Genomic DNA, 22028 nt, shown 5'->3' on the forward strand with positions numbered 1-22028 from the left:
TCAGTAGCGTACTTATTTAAGTATTTTCATTATTTCAATTTGGATCCTGTGATAATAACATGTGATTACAAAATGTGTTTTCTACACGTTGTATAATTGCATTGGTAGTATTGTTGAAAAACTCACTATTACTATTAATACTACTACTACTACTACTACTACTACTGCTGCTGCTGCTGCTGCTGCTGCTGCTGCTGCTGCTGCTGCTGCTGCTGCTGCTGCTGCTGCTGCTGCTGCTGCTGCTGCTGCTGCTGCTGCTGCTGCTGCTGCTGCTGCTGCTGCTGCTGCTGCTGCTGCTGCTGCTGCTGCTGCTGCTGCTGCTGCTGCTGCTGCTGCTGCTGCTGCTGCTGCTGCTGCTGCTGCTGCTGCTGCTGCTGCTGCTGCTGCTGCTGCTGCTGCTGCTGCTGCTGCTGCTGCTGCTGCTGCTGCTGCTGCTGCTGCTGCTGCTGCTGCTGCTGCTGCTGCTGCTGCTGCTGCTGCTGCTGCTGCTGCTGCTGCTGCTGCTGCTGCTGCTGCTGCTGCTGCTGCTGCTGCTGCTGCTGCTGCTGCTGCTGCTGCTGCTGCTGCTGCTGCTGCTGCTGCTGCTGCTGCTGCTGCTGCTGCTGCTGCTGCTGCTGCTGCTGCTGCTGCTGCTGCTGCTGCTGCTGCTGCTGCTGCTGCTGCTGCTGCTGCTGCTGCTGCTGCTGCTGCTGCTGCTGCTGCTGCTGCTGCTGCTGCTGCTGCTGCTGCTGCTGCTGCTGCTGCTGCTGCTGCTGCTGCTGCTGCTGCTGCTGCTGCTGCTGCTGCTGCTGCTGCTGCTGCTGCTGCTGCTGCTGCTGCTGCTGCTGCTGCTGCTGCTGCTGCTGCTGCTGCTGCTGCTGCTGCTGCTGCTGCTGCTGCTGCTGCTGCTGCTGCTGCTGCTGCTGCTGCTGCTGCTGCTGCTGCTGCTGCTGCTGCTGCTGCTGCTGCTGCTGCTGCTGCTGCTGCTGCTGCTGCTGCTGCTGCTGCTGCTGCTGCTGCTGCTGCTGCTGCTGCTGCTGCTGCTGCTGCTGCTGCTGCTGCTGCTGCTGCTGCTGCTGCTGCTGCTGCTGCTGCTGCTGCTGCTGCTGCTGCTGCTGCTGCTGCTGCTGCTGCTGCTGCTGCTGCTGCTGCTGCTGCTGCTGCTGCTGCTGCTGCTGCTGCTGCTGCTGCTGCTGCTGCTGCTGCTGCTGCTGCTGCTGCTGCTGCTGCTGCTGCTGCTGCTGCTGCTGCTGCTGCTGCTGCTGCTGCTGCTGCTGCTGCTGCTGCTGCTGCTGCTGCTGCTGCTGCTGCTGCTGCTGCTGCTGCTGCTGCTGCTGCTGCTGCTGCTGCTGCTGCTGCTGCTGCTGCTGCTGCTGCTGCTGCTGCTGCTGCTGCTGCTGCTGCTGCTGCTGCTGCTGCTGCTGCTGCTGCTGCTGCTGCTGCTGCTGCTGCTGCTGCTGCTGCTGCTGCTGCTGCTGCTGCTGCTGCTGCTGCTGCTGCTGCTGCTGCTGCTGCTGCTGCTGCTGCTGCTGCTGCTGCTGCTGCTGCTGCTGCTGCTGCTGCTGCTGCTGCTGCTGCTGCTGCTGCTGCTGCTGCTGCTGCTGCTGCTGCTGCTGCTGCTGCTGCTGCTGCTGCTGCTGCTGCTGCTGCTGCTGCTGCTGCTGCTGCTGCTGCTGCTGCTGCTGCTGCTGCTGCTGCTGCTGCTGCTGCTGCTGCTGCTGCTGCTGCTGCTGCTGCTGCTGCTGCTGCTGCTGCTGCTGCTGCTGCTGCTGCTGCTGCTGCTGCTGCTGCTGCTGCTGCTGCTGCTGCTGCTGCTGCTGCTGCTGCTGCTGCTGCTGCTGCTGCTGCTGCTACTTTACTACTACTGCTACTACTACTACTACTACTACTACTACTACTACTACTACTACTACTACTACTACTACTACTACCATTGGTTATGTTAGTCACACCAACATCAACAACATAAGTTGCACCTATTAACATGGAGAAATCCAACTGTCAGTTACTTCATGGACTGAATCCACGTTTTCGTTAAACCACTTCTAGTTTTCTTCAAACATACTGCGACACTAGACAACCACATCCGTGCAGAAACGTGGTGATTGGTTACACTTAACACATGTAGTAGCCACCTCAGTTGATCAAATATTCATCACCACATCAGTCGATTTGCCATCTCTCTTTACCTGGTACCCATTGCCTTACTTCAGTAATGCTTACTCGATGATTCCAAAATACATAGGCACTGATTCAAAGACACCTATGATCGAATACTAGTAACCCACGAATATCTACTATTCTTAATGGCCAATGAAATGTTCAGTTAACTCATACGCTTATACCATTCGATTACAGTAAATTAAAGTATAATGTATAAATTGTGATCTCTTCATTAAGACCTATCACGTTTGATGCAAAAAAATGATGACTTTTCTAAATTGTCATTTATTCGATGTTGCTCTATAGAAAAATACACACTATTTCTAAATATTTACTATGACATAGTACTGAGAGAGATGTCGAATCGTAACGATAAGAAGTAATTAAAAAGTGATGTTAAAATTTGTTTTGGAAAACCTCATAGTAAAATACCAAAGAAAAAAGCATTCGAAATGTTTTAACTGAAACAAATAAACCTACTTTATGTAATTCATTTAGCCCTTTAATTTGTGATTCGATAAGGACTTTGAATTCGTTAATTTGAAGTGGATCACATGATTGTTGAGTGGTAGTTTGTTCGTGGGTCAAACCATCAATTGATATTTCATTTATTGAAACATTAGGTAATTTCGAAAAATAATTGAAAATGTTATTGAAGCATTGAGCATTTATGGACAACACTGGTGGAGCGGTTGTATCCACATCGCACAACAGTACCTAAGAGTAGAAAAATATATCAAAAAGGAAAGAAAATGTCAGTTAGATCAAACATCCTACTGAAATAGCCGACGTTCAATATTCGCAGTGGGAAACATAAGAAAAGATTACTGTGAAAGAGGCTAAGTAGGAGCTCATCAATAGAGTTAAACATGATAGCCAAAATATTTCAATTTTCAGGATGAAAGAATGAAATAATGTAACTAGTTATAATTTAAATTACAAGATCTGTAGTTATATACTTAAAAGCATAAAGCATTTGGAAAGAGAAACAAAATAAAAATAGACTTGCTATTGATAACAAGTTTCACCACCGATTGAGTGAAGAAAAACATTATTACATTACATGTACATGAAAACAGGATATGTTATATATATATATATATATATATATATATATATATATATATATATATAGAGAGAGAGAGAGAGAGAAAAAAAGAAGAGAAAATCAGAATGAGTAAATAACTTACGTCTAAAAATACAGATAGCCAAAATCCATCACGAAAATGAGCTTCATCCCAAGTGTTGGAAACAAGAAGAAATAATAGTCGGACTAATAGGGAAGCACAAGAATAATTTGGTGAAATTGACTGATCAGCAGATAAAATTTCTTTGTCAGAATAAGAATCAATCGGATCAGTTGATGATGATAAAGGAATATTTTCATTATTGCAATTTGATACATTAACATCTATTCTACGTGAATAACTATTAGTTGGATAACGGATTTGAGATGCTTCCAAATACAATGAAATGAAACGTTCATTAATATCAGGAAATGGTGATATAAGGCCACAACAAAATGCTTGTTCCAATTTCATATAAAGATCATGATTTTTAAATACACTTGTACTGGCATAAACCTATGAAAAGAAGTTAGAATGTAGCGAAAATATTAACGGGAGAATAAAAAAACAAATGAAACAATGGAATCTAAGTAAATATATATATATGTATATATATGTTTTCCACAAAGTAAAGAAATATCTTGCAGTTTTGCATTAGGAATTGACATTAGCTAAACCAACATTGAGAATCAGGAAGCATTGGACAGTCGCTATATCCCATTATGAGACTCCTCAGCAGTGTACACACAAAACTGTATTTAAGATCAAACTAAAGACTTTCCAAACTGGCAACGAGGGCTCAACCTTCAAATCACTGAATTGGAATCAAATCCAACAATTTCTACAACACTTACCTAAATAGAAGAAAGAAACTAATGTATATCTGAGTACAGAAAGAAAAAACAATAAAAGAATAGTAACAAAAACGAATTTTTTTCTTGCATATTCTCGTTATTTGTTAACAAGTTCGATAAAATTAACAAACAGAACAAAAGCTAACGTAATATCACATATGATCAAAACTGATTACTGTGACTGACTGAAATGATGAAACAGTATTAGTAAAATTGTTTACAGATTAGATCATTTAGAAAGTGATACCAAAATATCTGTACAAAAGTCAGGTACTAGGAAAACTATGAAATACAAATTTTTGTACTTTATACTTTACAACAATTAGACAGGAATTAAATAAAACTAGAAAACGAGCAAGATGGGTTACATAATAATTGTACAACTAACCTAAAGCAGTCAAACCAGTTTTAAGAAACAGATCAGTGTAACTCACACACAATCAACACAAGAGTATTTGTTGAGATGGGTGAAAATATGAAAAATAAATGAAGCTTTGTGGTGTACATGTAAAGTGATAATGTCTCATAAACTTTTGATTTATTTAACTGTCAATAGGTTTACCTTTGAAAATATACTTCTAATATCGTATAGGTTTCTGTACTGTGTTTACAATTTTAAATTACAGTACATGATGTAATCACATAAATTAAAGCACAGATATCAAATAGGTAACAAATAAAAATGCAATAATAAAGACAAGTCAACATGAAAAGTAAAACTTAATAGGTAAAATTTAGGTTTTAAGCACATGAAATATCCATCCATTAGAAATCAATTAGTCAAACAAAAAAAACAACCTACATCGTACACGCATTCAAGAATTTCTCTGGCAACATCAGGTGAATTGTCAATCCAACGTGGATAAGCTTGCCAAAGTCTATAGAAAAAGTTGACTTTTTCACGAGCTGTTGGAGCGAAATGTTCTTCTGATTTCGGTACATTTATCCAATCACGTAAAACTTGTAAAACAGCACAGAATAAACGAGGATCGCGCGCTCTATCCATAATTAAACATAAATCTGGACCAAAGATAGTTTTACGCATTTCATGACTAACAACATTCAACCGTGACTTGATCATTTCAAGACCCATAATTAGTAAGTCAGTAAGCTCTGTTAAAATAATATACAAATAATCATTATTATAACAATTAAATTATGAAAGCAATATGACAACATTAGATATAAAATTAATGAATATTTTAAGGGTTTTCTGTATGATCCTTCAATATTATACACTGCTTCAACAGTAACCTGTGCAAAACTACGAAAAGAGGGATTGAAAAATATTGAAAGGGACTAATACCCATCCAAATTTTGTTTGTTCAGTTAATTATGCTGTCTCAATAACATTCTAATACACTATAGATTGGGCTTTGATTATTGAGTTGATGAAAACTTCGTTACATCAAGTAATGTCTATGAACGAAACCAAAGGATAAAAAAGATAGGTTAATTTCATTCATTAAAAATCAACTTCAAACATTAGTAAATAAAAATTATACATTTTTTAAGTCGAACTTCATATATTGTAACTGAAATTTTCAATACATATAACTATGGTTACAACAAGTGAAGTAAATCAAGCTCAGATACAAATGAATTAACAACAAAATGTGAATATTTCAATACAGTGATAAATCTACTAATCGTAACGATAATTAAAAGTGAATTAAAAGTTGTTATCATTCATACAGAAGGAGGGATATGATAAGTTATCAGTATAATAAAGTAAGTAAATTACGTTTAAAACAATTGAAAAACTTATGACTCAATAGTTTAAGTACATAACTTTGAGTAGTAGTGTAGTAACATTTAGTCAGAAGTATACATTAATCTACTACCAAGCTAAACCAAACATAACCATTCGATTAGGTGCTTGTAAACAAAATAATAAATATAGCTACTTTGTAGACACTTTATTACTTAAAACAATCAATATATCCTACACATTACATCTATACACACAATATACAAACAGATCACTAATTTTTTCAGATTTATTCATTTATAGATAACATTATACTTCAAGATGGGCCAGGACAAATCAGCGGGAAAAACATTTTTCTCCCGGACAATTTCGTTAAGTGGATCTGTATAAGAGATAATAATATGATTATAGTCTATGAAAAATAGTACGGGATCGCATCATAAGGAGCTCGAAAATTCCAACTATCCAAAGTAGGTAATGTATGGATGAAAAGCATTTCCGTACTTCATATAGATGAGAAAGGTGAGAGGAAAACGAAAAAAACATCTGTTCAGAATTCTCAAATATCCCTCTCTAGAAGCATAGGAAAAAGTTGAAAAAGTTCTATCCAATCAACGTTGAAAAGAAGTTTCACAGAAATGGCTAAAAGAATGAAGGATTATGTGTCACGCCTTACTTAAGATGTTACCATATATAGGACGTGATCAAAAGTTTCTAGAAGATTCAAGTCATCGGAATATTTATAAATAAACTTGATGTTTTGCACACAGATCAACCTTGTAGTAGAGCTTTTAGCCATATTTCGCATATTTTCTCAATTGTTCAAGTTCACAAGTACAAATAATCTGGGGATACAGGAAGCGGTTAGGAAGTCAGTAACCGGAGAATTCTACATTGTGTTATGGATGCTGAGGAATAATGTGCTAATCATTATCATGTTAAGTCTAATGATGTCCTTGAACGTTAAATGAACATTTCCTATTGGCCGTTATTTATTTCACTCGTTAAATATTGTACAGAGGTTGTTTTCTATTTTTATGGTACGATGTGGTCTGTTTGGTTAGTATATAAATAGAGTATGTTTGAAATATGATTCATAACTCAGAGGCTGTGACTTGCGTTCTAGGCTCAACTGGCTGGACTAGACAGGGAAGCGGGACCAATCGGGACTCTAGGTCGTCCGTACGTGTTTTACGTGTCACTGTAATCGATCGATATAAACGCTGTTTATCATAACTGTGCAATCCACACGTTACAACATATTGCAACAATGATAATTACTTAATACTTACTAAAAAATCAAACTTTGTAACCAAAACTAAACTTTTTTATTAAAATCGGAATTATGAGAAAATTACTTACGTGCTGATGTACCAGATTCTTGAGCATTAGAATTACAATTCGGTGTAACTAAATCTTGTATAAGACGATTAACAAGTTTAACTAGTTGTACAATACATCGATCAACAAATGCATGTGGATTAGACTGAACTTGTGTTGATGTGAACAGAAGAAATGCCGACTGTAATCGTGTTAATAAAGTTGCTTTAGAAACACTAGAAAAGTAATTAGTACGTAATATGATTTGACAGTCATATATAGGTATTGAAAGTAGTGATACTGTATAAATGTCAATTAAAATAGCTAATTTATTCATAACCATAACCCATAGCCAAATCTAGTCGATTTTTCTACATATAATACGTTACTTTTCTTAATAAAAATTAAATACAATTCACATAAAACAACTCTAATTCATACTTTTGAAAAATCCATACTTAACATTGTAACACGAGTGAAACACTTTCCTCCGTGGTTGCATTGGTAACCCTATTTATAATCGATAACACTGGCATTTAGTTATTTCAGTTCGTCAGTCAGTTAGTGATACGCTGCGTAGAAGCTGATACATATGAGCATCAATTCAGTGAGATAAAATTATTTGAAGACAAGTACTAACAGTATTTACAGTGATAGAACCGACTACATGTAACAAAGAAAAATAAGATCTCAGGACTCAGGTTCTGAACGATAGCAAAGATTAAATGCCCCAGAGCCAGTGTGAACAATTTTGAGCCATTTCATTCTAAGTTTCTAACCATTGGTTACGATAATCACACCAACATCAACAACATAAGTTGCACCTATTAATATGGAGAAATCCAACTGTCAGTTACTTCATGGACTGAATCCACGTTTTCGTTAAACCACTTCTAGTTTTCTTCAAACATACTGCGACACTAGACAACCACATCCGTGCAGAAACGTGGTGATTGGTTACACTTAACACATGTAGTAGCCACCTCAGTTGATCAAATATTCATCACCACATCAGTCGATTTGCCATCTCTCTTTACCTGGTACCCATTGCCTTACTTCAGTAATGCTTACTCGATGATTCCAAAATACATAGGCACTGATTCAAAGACACCTATGATCGAATACTAGTAACTTACGAATATCCAATCAACCCAGTCGAATGCTTCACTTCATATTATTAATTCGGAAAAATTTCCAGATATAATTTCCTTTATTACATTTTTCATTTATATTTGAACGAAACCGTTTTCTTAGTATGCAGTTTTACTACGGTTTATATTATTATGTCAATTTTCTACTCCACTCCATTTGATAGACATATTTGTATGCCTGAAGTTCCATAGAAAGAAATTAATAACTGAATATGTAAAATTACATGTAAAAATAATTATAAATAAAGATAGTTATTTAATGCATTACTTTTCACTAAACATTGTGAATGAATCTTGTATTGCTTTTAAAACTGTTGAATAAATATCATATAATTCAGGATAAGCAGTAACTTTCTGACGATGTGATGCTTCAGCTGGATAACGTTCAAGCATAGCACGTATAAGACCAGCACAAGAACGAATTAAACGAACATTAGTCAATTGTCGTGTTAATACATTACATAATCCAACACTGAAATGTTTCACATTGATTAATAAAGTTGGGCTTTCCTATAATAAAAAAGAAAACATTTGACAAATGCAGTTAGTGGTTTATTAAACTTCGAAGGCTCTGAGAATAATCAGGAAGTCTTAAATAAGTAACATATTTTTAACATTCAAATGAGTAGAAAAATAGGATTTTCTGACTTTTCGTGACTCAGTTTAAGCCGCTTCTTTAGAGAATAAATAACCAAATCAAAATTTTGACTTTAATATTTATTCTCTGAAGAAGTGGCTTACACTGAGTCACGAAACGCCGAAAAATCTAATTTTTCTACTCATATGGACATTACAAATATATTATTTAGTTATAGCAATCTACCCAATGCTAAACTTTTTCGAAATTATCAAGTCAAACCTTGGTAATGAAACCTACAATCAGGAAGTCTATATAAGTAAATGTATCTCTGAATATAGAATATTGAAAAACTAGTACCATGATTAAGAACATGTAAATAACGTACCAAAGTTGAGAACAAGACACGAAGAACCTCCAAAGTCATTAATAAACTGGTGGCTTGTGTTGCACCAAGAGCACTAGTAGATGATGCATTTGCGTGGGGTCCAGAGGGAGTAGACGTCGGTGTAGTGTTTGATGTCCCACTCATGTGTATTCCGTGTGTATTGAGACTATTAGCTGGAACTCCTCCAGATGGTGTACTCGACATCGAGTGTGAAGACGATGAATCGTCCGGAGAGAAATAACGGTCAATAAATGCAAGTCTAAGTTCACAGGTTTCACCACCCCATACATCAGAGCGAAGAGCGAATTCTAGTTGAGCTAGCGTTCGGGATACAGACTGTTCAGACAAACTTCCACTTTGACTAGCGTCAATAGCCTAAAAATTGCGAAAATTATCAGGTGTATCATTGGTATCTACAAATATATACCTTAGAAAATGATTCCTATTCATTGAAATACGCTTCCTATGATATACACCTACACAGAATGCTATGATCTACCGATTTTGAATATCATTAAAAAGTTTCGTACCACCAACTATTCACTGAGTTCAGAATTGCCACTTAACAGATTGATAAATTAGGAGATCCGATATTTACCATTTCAAACTAATCAGGAGCTAAAAGAACGAAGCATTGGTATTTGAAGCGATGGGTATTGTGTTCAAGTCTTAGTGTAAAAATCAGCACTCAGATACATGTATATCTAACTGATGAGTCCAAAATATAACAAAAAGCTCTCCCGCAATTTATCCATTCTAATGAATATATTGTTGCATTGTAAAATTAGTTAATCCAAGTTCAATAATATCTGAATATATTACAGAAACAATATCATAAAACTTACTTGACAGGCGAAGCGAATTAAAAGATTTACAAGTTGATCACGCTGGGGCTTATCAATAGGAGAGTTGGTTGGTTCAGTCTAGAATGAATTTTTAGGAAATACACGATCGAATGTTAGTAACAAAAATACAGTAATAAAGTTTATGTAAACCGTGAATGGCTATGTGTTTTTGTGGTCAACATCATACCACTGAATTTTAATATAGTAATATGTTGTTTTTCACCATTTGGCCATCGTGAGACTGCGTTTTTGATGAAGACAGACATCTAAATAAAGCATAACAAACCGAAACTTTTAACACTAAGCTAACAAGTGGTGCGTTAAAACTTCCGTTTTAATGCCCTGTGCATCAATACAGACTTTTAGAGGATAGATTATAGGTTTGTAAACAAAGATTCGATAAATAATCAGGCACATAACAGGACTTACATTTATCAAAATAATGACAATAATTAAACACCCTGCAATTCGTAAAGTAGTAATCCAAACCTAGTAATCTATAAAAGTATATTTTTCTTCATGTTGACTTAAGAATTATTGAATATAAATGAACTGCTAAACACAGATGTGTGTAATTAATTTTGATTTTCTGCACTCTACATCTGAAACCAAAGTTGGTGGAAAGGTCAAGTTGCAATCTCCAACCTATTGGTTGATATTACGATACATTGAAAATTTTAACTATATATATATATATATATATATATATATATATATATATATATATATATATATATATATATATACTTACTTTAGCTGAAGTTTGGATATTCAAATTCTCTGTTAATGATGAATTATTATTATCTCCTGGATTTAAATCATCAGTTATCTCCTTTGAATAATTCTCAGTTATTTCACGGCGACACCGAACATCCCATTGAGCTGTAGTATAGATCATATCTAAAGCTAATCGACGTTGTTCAAGGGGTAACTAAAACATAATGTGGAACGAAAAGCTCATTATAAGTAAATAACCATAACATGCCATTGTGATCAGTAATACAAACATTTTTATATTTTTACGTCGGTGTAAATCATTAACTTGAGACGATGGATATTTGAATCAGGTTCTAAGTTTGCTTTTGACTTACTGACTGTAAATCAAAAATTCAGAACAACTAAAAATGTAACTAGGGTACATTTACTAAACTTTGAAACATTTTTTTTGTAAAATAATGTTACTGTTCGACTGTCTAAATTAAAGCAGTTGAGAAAGTGTTTCACACTAGAACATGTTACAAAATTTAGCACCTTAATAATCGGAGATTTCCATTTGTCATAGTATAATCAGTAAAAAGTAAATCACATTTTCAATACCAGTACTCCAACACCTCTATATGATTTTTTTGGTTGAGATCATGAATTAATTGATGTTAGACCACCGTTGGAAACCTGGAAGCACTGGACGGCCGTTTCGTCCCAGTATGGGACTCCTCAGCAGTGCGCATCCACGATCCCGCACCCCGCGGGATTCGAACACAGGACCTACAGGCTTCGCGCATGAGCACTTAACCATTAGACCACTGAGCCGGCATCCAATGGTGTTAGGTGTCTAACATCAACCAATCCACGAAATTGCGCGACCATCAAAAACTTAACAATGTCCACAACCCCCATACTGATAATTAACATGTGCTCACTAGTGACTAGCTTCGTGAGGGAATTCTCGGAGTTCTAGTGAGAAGTCGTGACCAGTGGAGCTAATCCGTGTCGGGTAGAGACAGGTATCTACCTCAGTACAATGGAAGGTGGTTGCGCAATTTCGTGGATTGGTTGATGTTAGACACCTAACACCATTGGATGCCGGCTCAGTGGTCTAATGGTTAAGTGCTCAGGCGCGAAGCCAGTAGGTCCTGTGTTCGAATCCCGCGGGGTGCGAGATCGTGGATGCGCACTGCTGAGGAGTCCCATACTAGGACGAAACGGCCGTCCAGTGCTTCCAGGTTTCCAACGGTGGTCTAACATCAATTAATTCATGATCTCAACCAAAAACTTAACAATCTCCACAACCCCCATACCTCTATATGAGTTGTGTGAATTATTGAAATAGAATAATCAGTAAAGGAACTTATACAACAGAAATTCTGAAATAACTAGTTAAAATCCATAAAGTTAGATTTCAAATAAAAAAGAAAACTGTGAACATAGTTTACTCACCTGTTGAACAGAAAGTCGAGATATAATGAGTATAATATGAGGTAATATTTGATGACGTATTGGATAATACAAATCTGAATGTCGAACAATTATTCCTCTTTAACAGCGAAAAAAAAAAAAAAAGTTGAGTAACAAAAAAACAAGTGATATTTACAAATAAACTACCTAGAATGTGAAAATTTAAAAGAGGAGAACGAAAGAATACGTAAAGATAAATAACAAATATCAAAAATCTATGATTTCCAAAGCATAAAATTGTAATCAGTAGTATAGCTAAATAAAAAAAATATGTACATGACTAATGTGACCAATGAAAACAAACTGGTGAATCAGTCGTAGGATAGTAAGAACCTGATCAAATGTGTATTGATCTATTATTCTGTCGTATAGTATCAGCATAAAGAGATGAAATTATCATAATGAACGCCAAAATAATACAGATAATAGTAGTATCAGTGAAAGTAACAAATAGAACATTACAGATAGATGATATGATTCAATCAAGAAAAGAATAAAGTTGTTGAATAAATACTTATCCGTCAACAATCGATTATAGGTAACAAAGAACAAAGCACATACTTGCATCACTTCATATCGTCACATTAGCACCGCAGGATTGAAATGGTCAGGATAGGCATATACGAACAATGCTGTTAAGGCACATATGATCGAATACTAGTAATCTATGGATACCATTTATATTCACAATTATAAATAATTGAACATCTAGACAATTGTTCAAGGGAAAGTTAGTGTATTCAGTTTAAAGCTATAACTTATTTTGAAAGCTATTAGCACTATTCAGTTGCTTAAACCGAATTTCCGATCTGAGTTTTAAAATCTAAGAGTTTTTAGGCTTAAATCATTGGGCTCTACAACATACAATCGTGTTCAGTAAACAACTGATAATTGTATATCTAACGCAAAATCTGCTAAGAAATACTACGAATATCACCGAGACAAACACAAGTATAGTTTCAATTACGATGAATCAATAAGTATATGGCCATACACAAAGATACTAGAAGAAATTCATGTATAATCAATTATCACAGTGCTTGAAAATAACGATTCAAATAACAGAGGGGAAATACAATTTCTTAAGGTTCCAAATACATTAAGAAATAGGTACCAACAAGTAGAGGTAGATTTGTGTTAATTTACAGAATTTCAAATAGTATTATCATTATCAAGAAACTGGTTGAGTATATAATCAACAATTTTGTTGCTTCAATTTTTACTCAAACTGTTTGTATGAGAATTTATAATACAATCCAGTTAGTGTGGATCTTGAATCTGACAGTTGACCCAACTGAGAAAACATTAATTATAGACAACTAGAACTTCAGAAAAATAAAGTTCACCGATATGATAACTATTTTTACATGTATACTCCTTCATATTTATTTCGTAACAACCTAAACATTATCAAAGTGAATAACCTCGAATCTTCAAAATCAAAATATTTTTAGGTGGATTCATAAATACATCTTACAGATTTAGTGAAAATGGTTTTCATAGCCTATAGTTTTAAACTATAAAAAGAAGACCATCTTTGGAGAATAATAATTGTATACCCATTAGTGTCTAGTGGCTTCAAGATTCATTTCCCAAATTTTTGATGAGAAATGATCAGTGAAGTTAATCAGGCGAAAAGTAGGACAGTCACTTGTCAACGAAATTGACTAAGGATTGTGATATATCACTAAGTAACTAAAATTTAAAATGTAGACCACTGGATTTTGGCTTAGTTCTTTAAGCGTATTTAGGTTAAATCTCATTTGAAGCCGTGAATGAGCAGTTCTGAGAGTATCGAACTATCACACAACAGTAATCCAGTAATCCTTAAGTTTGATGATATGCTAATTTGTGGTTACAAATAATTTCTCTACAAAAACTGTCTACAAACTATAAAAATACTCCTACAAAACACCAGAGTAAATAAACCAGTGAAAACTGACACCAGGAAGAAAGTTAAAGAAGAACAACTTACAGAATATGAACACACGATTGAATACCATGATCTTCTAGCATAATTTTTTTTGTTGCCAACGCAAGTGCTTTCTAAAATACGAAAAGTAATCAAAAACATTGCAGTTCTTTCGAAAATAATTATTTCACAGTTACGACTATATTCAGTTTCAAGACTGCCTACGGTAATTAATAATTGCGAACGACTGGTATATTCTTTTAACATGTGAATGGATCTATACGGACTTAACAGACCTAATAACTGCCACACAGTACTTCAACAATAATATCCAAAGCGACTGAAGATAAAGACAAGTCAGGAAAAGAAGAAAAGCGAGACATTTAAGACAGTAAATTTGAAGTATAACAATATCATATTTATAGCAGCAGAAAATGATCTTGAAACAGTAAAATTAGTAAACTAAGCGTGAGGACAACCAATCAAATAACAGCAGAGGTCATTGAGAAAATATGAATCAACGTTTGAAATTGAAATAATTAATGAAAACAAACAAAAGTACTGCACCATCAGAAGGTTGTTACAGTAAGTGTATCCTAGCATTCATTACGTAGAAAATTTTCAAAGTAAACAACAACAACAATTTTTATAGTTTAAAAACCAGGGTTCATTTTAGAATAACTATTATACTTTTTACTACCTCAAGAGGAGTGACAGTTAATGATAAGCGTTACTGTTGCAAAACTCTTGTATACTGATTTACTACTGTGAAAACAATATTCCGACTGTATTCCAATGAAAAATGAAAATAACTAAACAATCAACTTAAATTTATTACAATCTGTATTGGATGATTAAATAGTTTTAAATAATATCTAACTTAACAGTTATTTGAAACAAAAACGTTCATCGTCAGCTGTCATTTTCAAAGATTGAAAATAATACTTCAGTAAAGATCATTCATACTATGAAATTAAAAACTATGGAAAATGAGGAATTATGAAAAGCAGTTTATCAATCCCCTTCCTCACCTCTTCCCCGATCTCGAAGAAACTCATAAATAGTATAAACAGATAACCAATATATGTATTACATTAAACACTTTATTAGTTAATGCAGGGGACAGTATAACTCTAGAATTTAACAAATGTTACTTTCAATTATGCTTCAATTGATCTTACATGAATATAATATCGTCCTCGCTTAGTTGAGATGGTTTGTTTCTATCATAATAAATAAATTATGTCTTTATAACTACTTATCAAAATACAACAAAGATTGAGAACGAACGCTATATAAAAGTATTCCCTCCGTCTGTTTTTTTACCTGGTCTTCAGGTCCCTGTATCCAGGCTGGAATTAGAATATCCAATGCAGGATTAACAATTTTCTTTGTTTCTGTATGTGCGCCTTTTGCTAAACATTGAAACACTTGTACAGTAGCTGTACGTAACACATTGAATTTTGCAATTAAATGGGATAATAATTGAAGACCAGTATATTTTTCTTGAAGATCCACAGCAGTTAAACTACTTGTTAAACAAGGACGGGCAAACTCAGTGAATTTACGAAGGCGATAACTTTGGTCACTGAAAAACGTAAAAAGACAAAAAAGTACTAATCATATACTATGTTATTGGTTCACTTACAAAAAAATAGAGTACACGTACCCTTGGAATGCATTTGTAATACATATTTCATGAAGTAAGTTTGTAAGTTATTTCATTAGCTTAATAATTAATGGATAAGTATTAATGATTATTTGACGTTAACAGTCGTTATAAATTTAATAATCTAGTGACATTATATTTTAGGTATGATGATCATGTAGTTGCATCGAATCTACTTAAACCCCTCCGAACATCTAGCTTTTTAACAAAAATTACTTCATTAACAGCGGTGGAAACTACGGTGCCTTTTTAGTTCTATTCACATAACGTAGAAAAAAGAGACAACACAAAAGAATTAACATTGAACTGTCCGAGTAAACATTAATTTCTTTTGTTCTGCTTGGATATATAATACAAAGATATTTATTGATCAGAAAGTCCCTTAATTCATGAAGGAGGACAGGAGTGACTTTATCAGTATATTAATTCTGTTTACATTAATTTCTTGTCAATATAATGATGATAACATTAGACTGACTTAGCAAACATTTATTCTAATTACACATCAAGCAAAAGAATACGAAATGAGATAAATCACCTTTGATCTCGTCAGAAGAACTGATGCAGAAACAAAATTAACTGAGTTTACCATACTAGTAATAAACATATAATTACTGTTACATCTTGGAATTTCCCATAAATAGTGTTTTGAGTTAATCTCAAGACCAGTGGAAATGCAGTTTCTTCAGAACGTCACTTATCAAGCAAACGTTTATGTACTTGGTGGTCATCCAGACTGTTGGTATGATGGTTATTAATACTGCCCAGCATATGGTGGTGCATTATACAAAATCCGTGACTTACTAGTTAAAAGCAAAATGCTTTAATGACTAAACTGCCGCTCTACCTTTTACTTAGAGAGTTTGTTTAGCAGGATGAAATAGTCAAAATAAACTGCTTACCAAGCACTTCCCATGTGAACATAATTCGGTGTATGATAAACAAATAAACTAGCCATTTGGTAATACATAACACGAAGTTCAGTACATGTTTGAACAGCTGGATCTTCAAGTAAAACTGAGGTGAACAAGTGTACTAAATCATAGTCTAAAAATATAAAAAAGATATAATTATGAAATTCAATGTGAAAACTGCAACAATTTATGTAGCTAGAAACCATTAGTACGATAAAAATTGTGTTAGTTGAGTATTAGTATGTTATCGTACAATTTTTAAGGTGAACAATGTAAACTAGGCCTTAAATATCTTATGGCTCAATCTACACAGAACAATAGGTATTTTCTCTGACATTTCATAGAAACAATCTAGTAGGGTTAAAAGAAGATTAAATGATTAGGTGATTGTGTATGAGTGTGGAAGAGAGAGAAATAAATAAAGCACTGTTTGTATTCTATTATAGCACCAAATTAAACAGATCTTTTTCTTTTAACGCTATAGACCAACAACTAAGAAAATCACGTAATCAGAATTCTGACTACTGATCAGCTCACTTGTATTGCCAATAGGATAGATGAACAAAGTGTCAATTGACACACCGATTAATGAATAACAACCAAGATCTTAAAGCTTATTGGTCCCTGAGTACTTTACGACAATCAAGAGATGAAGAAAGAGAACAGATTGGCTTTCAATTGTACTCAATTCAGACATGGCTTAAAACCCATCCAATAATAGAAAGTAAAATCTACGCTGAACATCAGGATAATTATGAAATTTCACTGACGGAATAGCTACGTCACAAGTGGATAGACACTGAGTAATATGCCCGTAATAAATTAACAGTATCCTAGGAAACGTGGACACATAAAAAGTTTCTGAATCACGAAAAAAAAAGCTTATAAGCAGGAGAATCCAAAAAACAGTAATTTCAGTATTTAATAATTAAAAAAACAAAAATACAAACAATAACTTCAGGTAAGACAGTTCCGAAAGTTCAACTTTTTCAGTGCCGATCCCAATAAAATACAGACCGACCGTTGGTGCTACCTTGACGTGGTGATCAGGCTTGCTTATTATGATGAACCAATCGGCTTACACTGCCTGGAAAAGTCGTTCCTAAAAGGTCCGACCATGCCAGACAGGTCGGTTGAAGATCAGTGAGAAAAAGCAGTAGACTCAAGGTCCCAGAGAAAAGTCGTACTACTGACTAAACAGAGGTGTGACGGCAGTATTGTGTTTACCTCAGACAACCAACATAACAGCGATGCTGCCTTACCATAAAAGATTGATAAGGTTAGAAAACGTCGAACCTAAAAATGGACACTTAGCCTTCTCCCAAAGATATCCGTTTCGGTCCGCAAAGTTTCAACAAGTACGGAACTTTCATATACATAGTTCCCTTTATTATTGAGATAAATACCATTTCAACAGCTTTTGTCCAATCAATTATAAAAAGAAACTTGTCAAAACATTATTTCACAGAACAAAAAGAATATGTACTGCCGATACAATAGAAGAGGAAGTTATGAATGTCAAAAAGTGTTTAAGGAATAACGGCTACCCAATGAAATTTATTGAGAAATATGGAAAACGTGAAGATGAAATACCCAAAGAAACTACAACAAATAAAAACATGTTTTTATTGAACTCAAATTCACAGGCGATAATGTCACAGGGTCAATCAATATGAGACTAAAAACTGCATTGACAAAAACATATCCTGCAGCTAAATTGATTGTCCTGTCCAAAACGACATGTTCTTTGACACAATTAAAGGTCGACAGGTATCCCTTTCATGTTACCACCAACTATGTATACAAATTTACATGTATCTGCCTAAGCAGTTACATTGGTAGAACAGAAAGGAGAGCCTACTGAGATGATCAGGCCACGTGTTACGTATATTCCAGGATCTACGTTGCATATGAGGGACTGACTAGGATATATATATATATATATATATATATATATATATATATATAAAAGCAACCTACTATTCATTTCAAAAGGTTTCGGAGGTCCACCAAAAAATATTTCATTTTCTCCACGTTCCAAAGCATTTGATAGGCATGGCAGAATAAGATGAGCTAATAATTTGTACATATCTTCTGTTGAAATTGGATTATACATTCCAAAAGCAATCGGACTGAATTCAGGCGAATTACTTCTATTCAAAAAGTTCAAACGGTTTTTCACAGTGGTGATAAAATGAAGGAATAATTGACGATGCCATGTAAGATCAGATTCAGAAATCAACTTAACTAATAAACAACGTAGTGGATAAAGATCTGCCACATACCGTAGACGTGTTACACCGATTGTAATAACAAACAGTAGATCAAAATCATCTGGATGAGATCTTTAACAAAACATAAAATACATCAAAACATAGATAGTAAACAATGAAAATATAAATAATAGTTACTTAAAAATAAATAATACCTAACTAAAAATGGATAAAATTCATGAACACAATGGATATTTTTTCTTGTAAAATGAAAACCCACTGATATGAAGACGTCATGGATTCCAAAATACCACATTGGTAAAACAACACTTTAATAGTATAAATTTCTGACAGATATCCCGATTGCAAACTACGCAAATTCCAAAAATAGCATCTGTTTATGTGTTTTTGGAGATGAAATCGAATTAAGAAATAGATGTTGAACAAAAAAATCACTACGTTTTCACAACCTCCTACGTTTGCACGTTCCATAAACTGAAGTCGCATATATTAAAATTAAAGTCTACACCGAGGTAGAAGGCAATAAGAAAAGATGAAAGCAAACACGTAGTGCATAACTGTAGCCTAATCTTGACATGAGATGAAGTTTTAAATATAAAAAAGTGCCTATTAAAGTTATAAAGCAGAAGGAAATCATCTGAAGGAATAAAGAATAACGTAGATATTAATCAACGCAATAATGCAACACACTTACTTGAAACAGTCTAATAAACAATCCAATAAAAGTCTTGGTTCATCCCAATGAGCATGATCTGATGTACCTGAAGAGATTAATGAAGCAGGATCACAAGGTAAATTGTCTGTTCCAACTGGAATAGTTGATTTACTTCCGGTGGGAATATTTATTCTACCAGATATATTTGATGAAATTGATTGATTCGTTTCAAACATATTTGTAGTACAATCATTTAATAATCCTTGATGTCCAATTGCATCTTTAGTCAAGGTGATTAAGGTTAGGTTAGATTGTCTTCGAACGAATAGATTTGACTGCCAATAAGCTAATAAAGATAAAACTAATGGATGATATTTGGTTTCCCACACAACATTGGATTGATTTGATTTAATTCGTGAACTATTTTTAGGTATATCATTAGATGAAACATTATTGACAGTTAACCAATTTAAAGATATTTTATGAATTGTATGAACTGCACGAATTGCTAAATGTCTTGGACATGCAAATGTCAAAATAGTTCCAACTTGAGGTAAACATAACTGTCCATCTGAATCATCTAAAAGTGGAAACAATAGATATTAATAATAGTTGATGTTTCATATAATAATAAAAAAAGGTTAATTTATCTTACAAACTAGTCGACAAACATCAGTAGTGAAATTAAGAGAGAAACAGTAAACAAACTCGTAGTATCAATAAGAGGGTTGAGATTACAAGTTCCTAATTTCAAGATTTTAAAAAGGAGTGGAAAAGGTAACCAATTTGAATTAATCGATTTCGAATTTACACCAATATTCCTTTCTCACATATTTAAGTAGTAATTGTATGCTTGGATAGAAAATGTCTAAAATTTAACTATTAGAGAATGGATTTATTTATTCCATAGCAATGTTAAAATAAACAGGATAAATGAATGAGGGGATTATTTTGTATGAAAAGGTAAGAGGTGATTTTATTATTTGTATTAGACATAACAAAATAACTTTTCTAAATAGATTGTATACAAGTTATCTTTTATAAAAAAGTTGACTCATGAAAATATTACTAATCATTAACATTGTGTTTTAAAAACACATACTGGGTAATGGCCAATGTCGTATACGTCAGGTGCTGCTTAATACAGATCGGATTCTATTGGGTCTCTTGTCAACTACATTCAAACACCAACTTATATGATCAATTACGCACTACAAGTGTATCATAGGCTTATTGACAACTCTACACGCGCGAAGCAAACCTAAGACCTTGGTACTCGAGCACAAAGGCTTAACCTCTGGACCACTAAGCCGCTTTATTAGATCTTGATGAAATTCAATTACTAGGCAGAGATTTATGCATTTGGCTTCGAGTCACACGCTCTAAGTGTAAGGTCTAGTGATGTTATTAGGCTCCGCAAACAGAGATAAGTATTCAGAAACCCTACGCTTTAACTCCTTACTTATCGCTACATAAAGCTCGTGACAGAGGTAGAACCTAATAGAAGAAGAATAGACATCCCAGAAACAATACAAATGTACGATTCTTAGGTTCATCATTACTTGCCATATATTTGATTGGTAAAAGACATCTATAATAAGACTGAATAAATAAATAAATAAGTATACCGAAAACAAATATTTGTTACTGTTCATTACATGGTGCCGTAAAATCACGAAATTTAAATAAATCAAACATATTAATTTAACTTTAGATTACATTCATTTACAAACTATTGGTAAGAAATAAACAAACAAAAACCAGAAAATAAAGCTTTCACATCAAAGTAACATGAATTCACGTTTACGAAAACTAAAAGACATTCGGTATGGATGAAACATACGAAGAGATTACATTAGGACGAAATAAACAAATAATTTATTTTTTTGATTGAGATCATGAACCGATTGATGTTAGACCATCGCAATTGAAAACCTGGAAGCACTGGACGGCCGTTTCGTCCTATTGTGAGACTCCTCAGCAGTGCGCATCCACGATCCCGCTCCCTGCGAGGTTCGAACCCAGGGCCTTCGGTCTCGCGCGCGAACGCTTAACCAACTGGACCACTGAGCCGGCATCCAATGGTGATAGTTTCTAACATCAACTAATCCATGAAATTGCGCGACCAACTTCCGTTGTACTGAGGTAGATACCTGTCTCTACCCGACACGGATTAGCTCCACTGGTCACGGCTTCTCACTAGAACTCCGAGAATTCCCTCACGAAGCTAGTCAATAGTGAGCACATGTTGATTACTAGTATAGGGGTTGTGGAGATTATTAAGTTTTGGATTGAGATCATGAACCGATTGATGTTAGACCATCACAATTGAAAATCTGGATTGGTTGATGTTAGAAACTATCACCATTGGATGCCGGCTCAGTGGTCCAGTTAATTAAGCGTTCGCGCGCGAG

At 35.0% G+C, this 22028-nt stretch overlaps 1 protein-coding gene across 1 annotated transcript; it reads right to left on the reverse strand.

Annotated features, from left to right (window-relative positions):
• Positions 1 to 4865: 4865 nt before the first annotated feature.
• MS3_00001004 (uncharacterized protein) lies at positions 4866 to 20534 on the reverse strand (the record flags this gene model as incomplete). The annotated part of the gene is made up of 12 exons (XM_051208547.1): positions 19654 to 20534; positions 18706 to 19070; positions 16714 to 16858; positions 15469 to 15730; positions 14206 to 14276; positions 12213 to 12309; positions 10807 to 10986; positions 10056 to 10133; positions 9211 to 9585; positions 8514 to 8755; positions 7137 to 7330; positions 4866 to 5176 (listed from the first exon to the last, which is right to left on the reverse strand). Coding segments are annotated over exons 1-12 (2517 nt in total), but the record flags the coding sequence as incomplete, so codon positions are not given.
• Positions 20535 to 22028: the final 1494 nt, after the last annotated feature.

Source organism: Schistosoma haematobium (assembly GCF_000699445.3).
Source record: "Schistosoma haematobium chromosome Unknown HiC_scaffold_164, whole genome shotgun sequence".
Lineage (NCBI taxonomy): Eukaryota > Metazoa > Platyhelminthes > Trematoda > Strigeidida > Schistosomatidae > Schistosoma > Schistosoma haematobium.